This window comes from Epinephelus moara, chromosome 12 (genome assembly GCF_006386435.1).
Source record: "Epinephelus moara isolate mb chromosome 12, YSFRI_EMoa_1.0, whole genome shotgun sequence".
Classification (NCBI taxonomy): Eukaryota; Metazoa; Chordata; class Actinopteri; order Perciformes; family Serranidae; genus Epinephelus; species Epinephelus moara.
In genome coordinates this window covers 20,800,804-20,813,579 of record NC_065517.1, presented here as the reverse complement: position 1 = coordinate 20,813,579, position 12,776 = coordinate 20,800,804, and the positions used below count along the sequence as shown (strand labels likewise).

Below are 12,776 nucleotides of genomic sequence, written 5' to 3'. Positions count from 1 at the left end.
CTACACGGTTCATACTACATTTTTGAAAAAAGCCTTAAATGAAAGCTGAGAGTCTGCACTTTAAGCAGGTATTCATTGTTTCATTTAAAACCCATTGTGGTGGTGTACAGAGCCAAAATGACGACAACTGTATCATTGTCCAAATATTTATGGACCTGACTGTAGAAGCAAAACTTCACTGTGTCAGAGTTATTTAATATTTTTTATTCCATATGTCAGTTATTAGGCCTCATGGTGCAGAGTTACTGTAAGGCAGAAGCTGAACCGAAAACAGACAACCAGAATGAACTGGATGTGCCCTTAGAGATATGCCTCAGAAATACTTAATACTCCACCAGCAAGAACAATCAATATCTTTCTACACTAGAGATTCCAAGAAAGAAGATTGGCAGTTTGTTCAGATACTGTAAGCCCCAAACTGATCCTTCTCACCCAGTTAAACGATTGGTTGTTTGATGAGCTTGAAGCAACAGTATGGTGGGCGCGGGGAGTGAAAGCACTACTTCATTGTGCATACTTAGTCTCCTGTGGTGCTGTATCTTCATGAACAAGGTTTTGTGAGTCTTCCTTTCTGTGCATTTTGCATATTTAAAAAAAAAAAAAAGCCTAGTTTGTGAGCCAGCAAAAATACTGAAAGTTGGGTGCGATAGCAGTTCGCCAACTCAGCACAATTTTACCTGAATATAACTAAAAATATAATTAAGCTGTTGCAATAGCTGTCTTTGCTTTGCTGAGGATATTTGGCAGTAGAGTGAGCAAACCTACTTGTGTCTTTCCTCTGTCTGTAGTTTTCCTTCTGCAAATGAGGACAACTTTAAAATGAATAATAGCTTTAATGCTAGGGATGCACAGATACCACTTTTTTTCAGTCTAAATACAAGTACTTACATTTGGGTACTTGCCAATACTGAGTGCTGATATGACAACTTTATAATACCACTGCTGTTTTAATAATAACTTTGAAAACATATTTTATTTTCACCCCTCAGAGGGTTAAACCATTCACAAAGCCTCTCAGAGGGCTGTCAAGGATGTATGTAGGAATGTCAATGGTAAATTAACCTGCATTTGTATAGTGCCCTTCTAGTTATCTGACCACTCAAAGTGCTGCAAATGCCTTTTATTTTATTATATTTCATTTTATTTTGGCCTTGCTGAGAGTTAGCCGGCTAGCCGCATTAACATAAAGAAACACAGTGCCGACTGCCCAGCTTTTGTCTTCAATGGTTAGCTAACGTCAGCCTTGGCTGCTCTGCACTGAGCACCAACCGGGTCATGTGGGTGCTAGCTAGCAACGCCGCTCATTCTGCAATTACTGCTGGTAATGCTGTCTCAAAATTGAGCCTGTGTCACTGGCTAGCTCTGACCGGACCAGGCTGGTGTGTGGTGCAGAGTGATCAAGGCTAGCAAAACAGACAGCAGTTAACTGAAAAGTAGCAAAATTAACCTATAGACCAGTATGAACAACGATTAACCAATTAACGGTTAACTACTGATATCCCGAGTAGAGGTACTTACAGAGGCAACAGATAGGATTCTTTTTTTTTGTTTTAGCTTGGCGCCACCTAGCGTCAGCGGTGTTGCTTGCACTGTCGCAACGACCACTTTGACCGTGGGGATCAGAGATAATCAATAAAATGTAGGCTGTAAAGCCACCTGTATACCTCTATGTATATGTATATTGAGAAGGTGTGTGGACACTCTACTAAATAAATGAGTAAAGAGACCGAGCAAGAATTATCAGATTTATCTGAAGAAAATAATGAAATGAAAATAGTAATGCAAATAATTATACCAGAATGCACAGTACCAGTACAAACAACTCACAGTAAATTATAACAATATTTACAGTATCAGTACAAACAACAGTAGACATGTAAGGGATAATGTATAGGGAGCCGGTGACTGTTGAAAAATAACTCCCGACAGGGGAATGGGAACCCGACGCGCAGCGGAGTTATTTTTCAACAGTCACCAGCTCACTATACATTATCCCGCTTAGAACATGGCTTACTACTAAAACATTCAAATGTTACAACTGGCATCAATATTATTAAACTGCTGGCAGAGTGTATTGACAGAGGAGAGGCGTTCACCAGACAAACGGGAGCGGAGGAGAGGATTTTACTCCACTTCTGCCGATCGGAGATGCTGGGTGACCAGTAGCTGCGAAGGCTGCCCTCACATTTATGGCCAGTGACCGACATGATCTCCCTACTCTCTGCTTGGGAGAGCTGTGTGGACTAACGTTAACTGATTTTGATGCTCCTCAGTTTAAGGCCATTGCAGTGAAAAGTCCAGTGTTCACAGGTGGGCGTAACTTAGCTGGGCGATGTCCGTCGATAGCTGCCTCCGTGAGAAGAGAAAAGAAGGAAGGGAGGGGGGTATCACTGTCCGAGATTTGCCGTAGAATGGCAACGAGGATGTCAGCTGACCAACACTCGGTACCCGGTCCCTGATCCATTAGAAAGAAAGCTAGCTGGACATCGGTTTTGAAGCCTCTTTGGTCACGGAGCTCCCTCCATCTCTTGAACGCCTGGCTGAGGTTTACTCTTGTTTTTCCTCTTCTTTTATCACTCTCCTTTGCCTCCTCAGACAGAGGAGCTCGTTTTCTTTCACTACGCCGTTTTTCACTTGTTTCCAAACTTTGTCCGTCTGCCATTGTGCTCGCGACTCAACTATCTCATGCCCAGCTCCTCATAAGGACCAGCTCCAGTCCCTGATTGGCTGACCGACCAGTTTCGCAATATATGACGCATTTCCTGCTGTAAAGCAGATTTTTTCCGCGAAATTTCGCCCCCCGATGACAGAAGCTTATTACAAAGATTGCAAAGCCACTAAGTAACCTATGTAAACGCTGATGGTCTGATTTTACTGTGGCCACTACCCTGTGCAACCCACATTATTTTCGTAATGATATATTTAGGAAAAAATGCTGTCTGTTGCCTCTTTAATAATGGAGGTAAAATTTAATTTTACGTGACAAGGGCTACGCACATACCCATAGAACTGGTGTTACATCTAGGTAGCAAGTTACTATTTTCTGTGTTGTGACGGCTGGGAATCTCATACTTCGGCAACATTACACTGGAAAGACAGTGAAAGCCCATATTATCCACAGCAGACAGCCAGCTGGTCATCAGGAGCGTCTTTTATTTACTGCATGTGGGTTTTCTCTGGACATTTTTGCTTGCTTCTCTAGCGTTTGCGCCAGAGTTGGTTGCTGTTTCCTGCTAGCATTAGCAAACTCCTTGAACTCTGCACCATGTTGGGTCTTTAGATGCTGTATGGGATTGCATGTGTTATATGAGGTATTTTTTGCTCCTCCTCTTGACAGTTTAGCAGAGCATAGTTTGCAGACTAGTCTACTTTTGTCATAATCACTTAACTGTCGAAGGGTTAACGGCATGCTGCCGTAAAATAGTATCAAGTGCCTTTGTACTGGCGTCATTTTATGAGTATGATTACAAGTACATAAGACCAGTATTGGACCAAATGTGATTCTGGTATTTGTATGGGTGCATCCCATTTATTGCTTAAGAATAAATGCAGTCCCAATGTACCTTTGTAAATTAGAACTGCAGTTTGCTCAGGTCTCTGCAGTCCAGTCAGTCTGATTTACCTTGAGTGGTTCAAATAAACAGCTTTGAACTATTTTGAGAACTGTGAATAAAATCAGACTGATCTTTTAAAAAATGCCCTACATTATGTAAAGTAAAAAGAACCCTCACTCTTTTGGTATTCATCCAGTCTCTTTGTCTCTCTGCAGCTGACATAGTTATCGCTAATGGAGTGCGACTCTGTGAGCTGAGATCAGCAGTTAACCTTAGTTAACCTGATGACAGTAAGCCACTGTCCTCATTGCTCACCTCTTCATCTCCCACCACAACTTTTGGATTGGTCAATAAAACTCTCTGTGGAAAGACGGAGACCATTCATCTGCTGTTTTTGAAAAAATTCTGTTTTATAACTGATACTGAGTCGGAGCAGAGAAGATTAGTGTTAACAGAACAAAAAGCAAGTGGGACGCGATAAAGAGAACTGGGAGGAAAAGAGAGAAACAGTTTGAGAAAAGGTTCATACATTTTTATCACATTTTAAAGATAAATTTATTGCTTCTTTTCCCCAAACATTGTAGCCTGAGGGGTAGAAAATTAATGCTGGATTCCAGGAGGAGGCTGCTCAGCCTAAATATTTATGTGCTGTGTGGATGCTTTCATGCAAAATATAACAGAAGTGGCTCTGCTGTTATGTTGTTGTTATGTAGCTGTTGCTTTTAAGTACATCAAGAGCGCCAGATACTCCTTAATTTAGCTAAAAAGTAATATTTGTTTAATCAAAATGAGCAATTTTGAAAAAGAAACCATGCTCTCATAATTATTCTTTTATTTATACTTTTATTAAAACATCATTGGCCTCCAACAAGTAAAGAATGTACATAATAATAATAATAATAATTAATAATAATAAACTGAAGAACATCAGAAAAAAGTATTTTCTGTTTGTAAGTTATAGTATTTATGTTTTATCTTTTGTCGATTCTTCAGTGAGGCGTTCTCTGGACACTCTGCATTCTCTGACTTCAAGGCTTCAGCTAGTTTTAGAGGAATGTACAGTACAGGAAACAAAAAGTATCTTACCCCAATCATATTAGTTTTTTTCTGACATCACTACATATTTTGTCTCATTTGCAATTCATCACACACATCAACCACTCACATCTGCTCCAAAACAATTTGAAATGAACCTAAACCTCCTGTGGCGAACATGTACGCTTGCAGGCACACATACTCTATAGACTAGTGTGCGTGCACGTAGACACACGCACACACACAGTAAAACACACGCTTGGATGCCTGCAGTGGATGGTTTAGTGCTGAGCTCCGGTGCTTTAATCAGACCTTTGGTCGTAAAGCGTCACACTGACCGAGGCAGCAGCTTCCACAGAGCTCATTTCTCAGCAGAACCAAGCACAGACAGGAAAGCATTCGTCTGCCACCAGCCTTGCTCGAGCACAGCACAGATAGCTCCCCATGGCTGACCCTTGTCATTCTCTGCTCCTCTACTCCATCAGTGCTGCACGCTGAGTGGTACGTCCTTTGGTGCTGTAATTCAAAGGAAATGCCACAGATGCGCTGTCGAAAAAAGTGACCTTTAAAAATACAAGATACTCACCGAGAGGGGACCAACTGTCCATTTTACACAACATAATGTCACTAGGCCGCACGCTGTGAAGATTGTCTCTAATAAAAGTTTGAACTTTTAAAACATTTGAAACAATTAAAAACACAATAGCACGATAAAAACCTTTGTAAAGTCTGCACGCTGCACTCAGAGTCAAGTGTAGGTTTACAGTGTGTTCTGACAGGCAGGTGATGCTGAAAATCTCTTTTATGGTTTCACAGCAGTTCGTGTGGGCTTGACAAGAGCAGAATATCATCCTGTCATGCAGCTGATTTCTCTATTTACCTCCACTCCTGGGGCTTTCATAAAAAGCAGTCAGTAATGGTGCTCAGTCCAGCGCTGGTGGTCATGTGTCGATGACGTCCTGCGCCGGCGTAGGTTCATGTGGCAAACTGGTGGCATTGGGCAGCGGCTGTGTGTGGCTGTTCTGCTGCAGCTCTAGTGCCATGGCGTTCTGCGGGTGGGGGAACTCCTTCACCTGTCTGCGGTACTCCAGGAAGGTGGACGCCTTGGTGGCTATGGCCACCACGTTCTTTCCGACAAAGATGGTGGAAACACGGCTGTCCTGAAACAGCACCATGTTTACACCTCGTATGAGGATGGTGACCACGTTTATGGTGACCAGGCTCAGAACTGGGTACAGCATCATCTTCTGGGGCGACATATGCTCCCCCTGCATGCTGATTTCACTGAGCGACACGCAAGGCAGGATGAGCAGCAGGATGTAGCAGTAGAAGAACATCAGGCCCTCTGCCCAGATGGGCAGGCCTGTCCGCTGGGGCTCCCACAGGTTTGCTTGGATATCCAGCAGGTCCAGCAGGTCCAGAGCCACCCAGAATAGACGACTCCTCATGTCCTCCTTCTTCCGGAAAGTTCTCACATATTCCATACTATCCAGAGCCACTAGAACCAAGTATAGGCCTGGTACACATACAGATAGTAACAACGTCAAAGCCTTCCGGGCCACTGTCTCCAAACTCTTCCTGTCAGCTTTACAATTTTGAAAGACAAAGTAGAGCTTGATCTCCAGGACAAAGATGTACAGAAACCAGAGGATCATGGCGTATCCTCTTCGGGCGGTGCGCACCTCGGCACCGACCCACACTGCCACATACCGCAGCACTATGAGGAAACACACATCCCCTACCAGCACTATTATACACACACCAATCTTTCTGGGACCCTGGTTCTGCTCCACCAGGTAGGCGTCCATGAAGGCCATGCTGGTCATGATGACGATGGTGGTCAGGCACACGTGGCGTTTGTCTGGGGGCGGCAACACCATGGCGAGGGCACCTGCTGGCTCTCACTCTCAGTCCCCAGCTTTCAAAAGCAAAAATAGTCCAGAAGATAAATACGGCACTGTGTCCACTCCAAACCTTTTATGGCTGGAGAAAAAAAAAGGTATTTAAGGTGCTCTGACAGCTCTGGTGCGCACAGGAGCAAATGTCCAGCTAGTGTGTCTAATATTAGAATAATACTATAAGTCACTGCACTAATAGTCTGTAGAGGAGGTTGGTTATTGCAGTGTAGAAGCGGAGCAGTGTGTGGAGTCAGCGGAGAGATGCTGGCTGCTGATTGCTCTCAGACCATGTGAAAACAGGAGCATCACCTCGTTACTCAACGCACTTCCATTGATCCCCCTCTGCCCCTGAGCAGCAACTACACCAAGGGCTCTACAGCTGACACACCATGACTGATAGTAATCCACACGCAGTCAAATGGAGAACCCTCTTAGAGCACACTCGTTCTAATGGACATGTGATGGGATCGTGGGATACAGTGCTGCAGTGTAGAAATGTTTATGGAGGTGTTTATTTTTGTATGAGACAGTGTAGGCAGAAGGAGTTGTACGCGCGCCCGTGCTGCAGCCCAGCATGTGCGAGGAATTCCTCTTTGGATACTCGTGTAGATGGTGGTGCAGTGTGTGTGGCTTCTTGCAATCCTGCAGCGTGTGCGAAGGGAAACGGAGGAGAGAGAGGAGAGGAGTCTGCAGTGGCCAGAGGCCCCCAGCCGCCATAAATCACAGAGACAGCAGGTCAACGGCCCATGAGGCCTTGCGTCCGACGCCGGCTTCCCTGGGGGGAGGCTCTTACACCGGACTGAAGATCCATCCTTCCCCCCACCTCTTGCCACGTGCCAGCCTCTCCACAGCCTAGAAGGAGAAATAAAGAGAAGAGGGGTAGGGCAGATGAGAAGGAGAAAGAAACCTGTCAGCACTATTGAGCCATATAACACAGTTTTCATTGCCAACGGCCCTCCACATATGAGGAGCCAAGCAATGTGTCAGCTTGGCTCAGATAGAGCCTGTTTCACTATTGATAGGGCAGAACATATTGCACATGTTACAGTCAGACTGCTTCAGGATGTCATTACCTCTCTATTGTCTGCGATGTGTCACAAGACATCTGGATGCATGGCTCAATATGCTCTGATGGTAATGTTATTATATCCAGCATATTTGGGGCCATAATACACAGTAGTTTGATTTTGGGAGTTGAATTAATGGAGGATTTATTACAAGAACTTGTAGAAACCAATTTTAAAGCCTCATATAGTAGATAACTGCTCTGCACCATTTTTTCTTTTTTTTCTGCTTTACTTGGCACTGCATTTTCTTCTTCGGCTAAATGGGAGAGACAATGGCAAAGAGCTCATTTCCTGCATATTTTTTGAGTCAGTCTGGTGTAGTTTCTAAAGTGAAACAAGGAAATTATGATTGCAGTTTGTATGCAGTAAAAATTTTTACTGGAGGATTATTTGGCACTGTTTTAGTGTAGTAGTAAAGGAAATTCACTGCACAGAGAACAAAACCACATTTCAACTATAATGCGTCCGCTTCATGCAGACTCAGTGTTTAAATCTTGACAACATCCTCATGTTTTTTTTACCTAAAGTCAAAACTCCATTTACAGTCTTCTTTTGGGGAATGATGTTTCAAGGTGTTTCAGTTTTGACCTGTTTAGTATTCCGGCTGATGTGTGTGTTGAAGCGTGTGATGGGTCGGGTCAGGCGGGGCCTCTCATCAACAGCCGGACGTTTACAGCACTTTCCAAAAAGAAAGTGCACAGATGCCGAGCGCTTAACTCGCCAGCAGGAGCCCACCGTGTGCACTGGCCTCGTCCATAAATAACACAGCGTGTCTAAACATTAGCATAGAGAGCAAAACAAGGCTGAGTAAAAGAAAGTGAAATGTGTTAATTGAGCAACGTCTCCCTTCGGTTTGAGTTTGGTGAGCTTCAGCAGAAACTGAAATTTATCTGTTGCTCTGTTCCGCTCTGTTCATTCCTGTCTGCTCCTCCTGTCACTGGATCCTTCGGGCAGAACACAACTAAATCACATTAGTGTTTCTGTCAGCTGAGGTACATTTAAAATCAAGGTATGACTGTATCAGAGAACTCCTATAACCAAACTTGTTAAGCTAAAGCAAGTCATCATGAAACTTTCTTTACAGCTTATGCAGTATGTAGCCATCCCAAACTTATGACGTAATAGAGTATGAAGTCTTGATCTTCACAATAGACATGAACTAGGAAAGATGACACTCAGGAGAATGTTTGGGGTATATGTTTACATTGTTTGATTCAGAACTGAGGACACGACAGTAGGTAAGAGATAATGCCTGGTTAGGCAAGTTTTATTTAACAAACCCTGAGCTTCTCTTTGTCTCCTCCCTCTGACAGAGCTAGACACAGAGTCTTATTTCCTCATTGATTCAGTTCATATCAAAGCGTGCATCGAATCACATTGATTAGTAAAGGTTTACAGTATGTCAGAATCAAAATCCTGTTTGGATATTAGTTATCAGCATAAAAGCGGTAACTATAGATAGTACTGTCCATCATTTCTGCGTTTTTCGCCCTTACATTACAATATCACACAGCATCAAGTCACACCTAATCTCTATACACAGATATCTGCATATTTATGCTTTACCGTCGTCAGACAATAGCTGATGGGTTCTGAAATTGAGTTACCCCCCGCTCAGATTAAAACCTCTGCATGTACTTATTTTGAGATGAATGTAACACTGTGCGCCTTTACACAAGACGGCTGCCAGTTTGTTGGAGCACTGCCACTAAAATGTTTATTGCACAGAGTTTAAATCATCAAAATCAAATGATTTAAAACATAAAAGTTTATTTCTATGGTTTAAATTGTAAAATTGGTAGGCTTACGCATGAATAATTACCTCTCACTCATGACATGATTGGTTGCATTAATGGAACATAATTCAGATAAAATTGGAGATGAGCCTATAGGTTACTAATTATGATGAGCAGAATCAAAATGAGTTTTTTAAATAGACTGTGTCTAGTCTGAACATGTTTAAACAGAATTTCAGTGACTGTGTTTAAATTTACACCATTTGTTGAGGTAGCTGACATAAAGCCGCTGATTGCTGTTAAACCAGAGATATTTTTCATCTTCAGTTGCTAGCTCCTGTGTTTTATTCCCGTCATATTAAAGCTGAACAAACATATTTAAATTGTATGCCTAACGTAGACTATGGCCTTTTTTATTGTGTTAATTTATTGACACTTTTACCCCACTCCACACACTGACACTTTTATTGACACTTAGGTAAATGTGCACAGTCCACATACATACATTAATATGTCTACATCTGCAGGATTAAAATGGCGGCTCTGCTTTTTATTAACCTGTTGCTATGGTGAATCATAGTATTGGAACCCCATTGTTGATGGCTGTTTTCATTCACAGTGCACGGGCTTAACTCAGAGTACATAGTTTTTCGAACTGGCACTGATCAGCTGTTCTGAAACGGAAAACTCAGAGTTTTCCATCTCAGCGTTCATTAACTCAGAGTTTGTTAAACCTGCTTTCTGAAACTGAATCATCAGGAATTGTTGCCTCCGTGAAGGCCATTAATTCCTGATAATGGACACCACAAAGGGTATTGTGCTGCTGATACCATGATCACTTTCCAAAGAAAAAATAAAGAACAGACATTTATATTTCCATGCTTTATGCAGTCAAAATCTAAAGTTCTCCACAAGCCATAACTTGGTTTCTCTATTAAGACCTGAGGGTTTACCTAATACTTGGAACTCTCATTACCACCCAATCAGGTTCTAATGCTGTGAAGATGTTAGTCACTACTCCAGTTAATACAGCAAACCTTAAATACGACTTACAGTAACAACAGGAGATATTTCTAGTCTTGTCAGCTCAAAGAACCCTTCAGTTCAGCTATGAGCCAGAAAGTAGCCGCAGTCCATAATGCTAGCAAGATTCGTTGATGTGACACAGTAAGTTGAGATGGCCAGTGCAGCTTGTGTGTTACAGTTTCCATCCTGCGGTATTCAAAGGATGAAGCCTTGAGGACCACACTCAGTGTTGTAAATAAGCTGTTAACAGTGCCTTTGACTTCTTGTTGCTGTGGTTACTCATACTATTATGTAGGCAGCACGTTAATTTAGAACAGTTAACAGACAGTATCACCTGAACTACTTGGTAGGTCTCCGATATCAGGTTTTAATGGACACTCTGCAGCCAAACAGAGTTGAATATAAACCCAGACTGTGGTGTAGAGAGAGTGCAAAGCGTCATACCAGAGAGGACATGTTACATTGACAAACTCACTATTGTAGGTCTGTCTCAGTGTCTAATCTACTCTTTCTCCCTCATTGAGAAATTCTGGATCTGGCCTTACATCTCGCCCACAACTTCTGCTTGCACTAGGTTTCATTTGTTTCCAGCGGTGTCACAGCACTAAATTGAAGTGTGGAGATAGGTCTGGCGATTGAACAGTAGTGCTGGGTTGACCAGTGAAAGAGCAGTACACATCAAGATGGCTAGAGTTGGCGTTCAAGCAAACATCGGCGAGATTCAGCCTCACATGTTTGAGCCTCAGTCAGACTCTAGTCAAAGTTTGCACAAAGATAAACTCTGTCTGGCTTAGTTTTTTATATAACCTGTAATAAGCAAACTCTATGCTGGATGTTCAGGTTTCTTTGTGGGTCCTGTGTCGAAGTTTGTTACCTCGTTGACATGCATTTTCTGCATTAGACAGTGATTGCCTGTTGTATGTTCGAATCTCAGATTCTAGGGAAGTGTGCAGACATCGCCCCCTTCAGTAGAGGAATGTGAAAACACCTCTCTAGTGACAAACTTTGCACAGATGCAAGTCAGTACAGTCAAGATCAGACATTTTAAGGGACATAAACAGCAGGAAAACATATTTTTGAGTCGAGGGGATCTTGAAATGAGTTCTCCACTGAGTTGCTTTTACATAAAGATGAGTGAACTACAAGAGAGAGATTTTTAAAGAAGGTCAAAATCAAAGCAACAGGGAGTGCCCCAGGGCCCTGAACAGCACCATTCCTGGTTTGTATTCGACTGCAGACCTTAGATCCATGTTGTTCCCTTTCTCTTTTCTCTGTCATCTCTTCACTATTGCTATCTAATGAAGGCATACAATAATGATGACATGATAATCTTTTCAGACAAATTTGAATTTGATGACTGACATATTTTGGTGAAGTGCCTCTTTAACTAAGGTTAGGTTAGTGTACCGTTTTCTAATAATGCACCCTTTATAAACTGGATCTAATGGTTTTATCAGTGGTTAAGAATTATTAATACTCTTTAGATCAGTCATAAACCATTACTAAAGGACACTTCGGGTTGCCGTGTTGTGAAAATCTTATCAGGTGATATATATCCTTTCTATTTGGTAAGAAGGCAGTTAAACATGTTAGTAATTCATTAATTCTCATGGGCTTCACACTTTTAAATAAGCCAACAAGTCTGCAGTTGTAAATGTCACTAAGAATTACTGCCCATCTCTGATCATTGTTTTGCATGGAGGCTCCATACACAAAGTCAAGGTTGACTTTAAGGGAAAATAATAGCTCATAAAATAAATTTGACTCCCACCTAGATTATTTACGGTTAGTACGTATGATGTCAACTTTCATATTTATTCATTTATTTATTAGCTTGGCTTAGAAGTTCAGTCCATTCCCAACACTGTTAAATTTTTTTGTGGGGGGTGGGGTTGGGTATCAGCTGATCAATTGGCTGTCGTCTTCTTCCTGTTCCAAATTATCATTATTATATCAGCCTTTAAAAATCTAACATCGGTCGACCTCTATGTAGCTGGTGCCAGCAGCTGGTAGCTTTGCATAAACACTGGAAACAAGGGGAACAGCTAGCTCAGCTCTGTCCAAAGATAACAAAACTATCCTGCAGTCAAAGTGTAAAGATGACTATTTTCTGTGGGCAGTTGCGAGACAAACAGGAAGTTACTGGCCCTAGCCAAGAAATAGTTCAGTTCAGTTCAGTTCATTTATTGGTCTCCTTAGAGAAATTTGACTTGGAGCTAGGGGTCAGCATACACATGCATACAATCAACATATACAGTGGTGTGAAAAAGTGTTTGCCCCCTTCCTGATTTCTTACTTTTTTGCATGTTTTCCGCACTTAAATGTTTCAGATCATCAAACAAATTTAAACATTAGTCAAAGATAACACAAGTAAACACAAAATGCAGTTTTTAAATGAAGGGTTTTATTAATGAGGAAGAAAAAAATCCAAAGCTACATGGCCCTGTGTGAAAAAGTGTT

General features: G+C 42.1%; 1 protein-coding gene and 1 long non-coding RNA gene across 2 annotated transcripts in view; one reads left to right on the top strand and one right to left on the bottom strand.

Annotated features, from left to right (window-relative positions):
• Positions 1-12,776, top strand: part of LOC126398704 (uncharacterized) — a 32,221-nt gene that overhangs the window by 2,517 nt on the left and 16,928 nt on the right. The window lies entirely within an intron of this gene.
• The window catches only part of tmem121ab (transmembrane protein 121Ab), a 61,953-nt gene continuing 53,292 nt past the window's right edge, over positions 4,116-12,776 (bottom strand). The window contains exon 2 of the mRNA XM_050058253.1: positions 4,116-7,339. Within this exon, the coding sequence (XP_049914210.1) occupies positions 5,531-6,469 (939 nt within the window). The 5' untranslated portion in view covers positions 6,470-7,339 and the 3' untranslated portion in view covers positions 4,116-5,530. The remainder of the gene's footprint in view (positions 7,340-12,776) is intronic.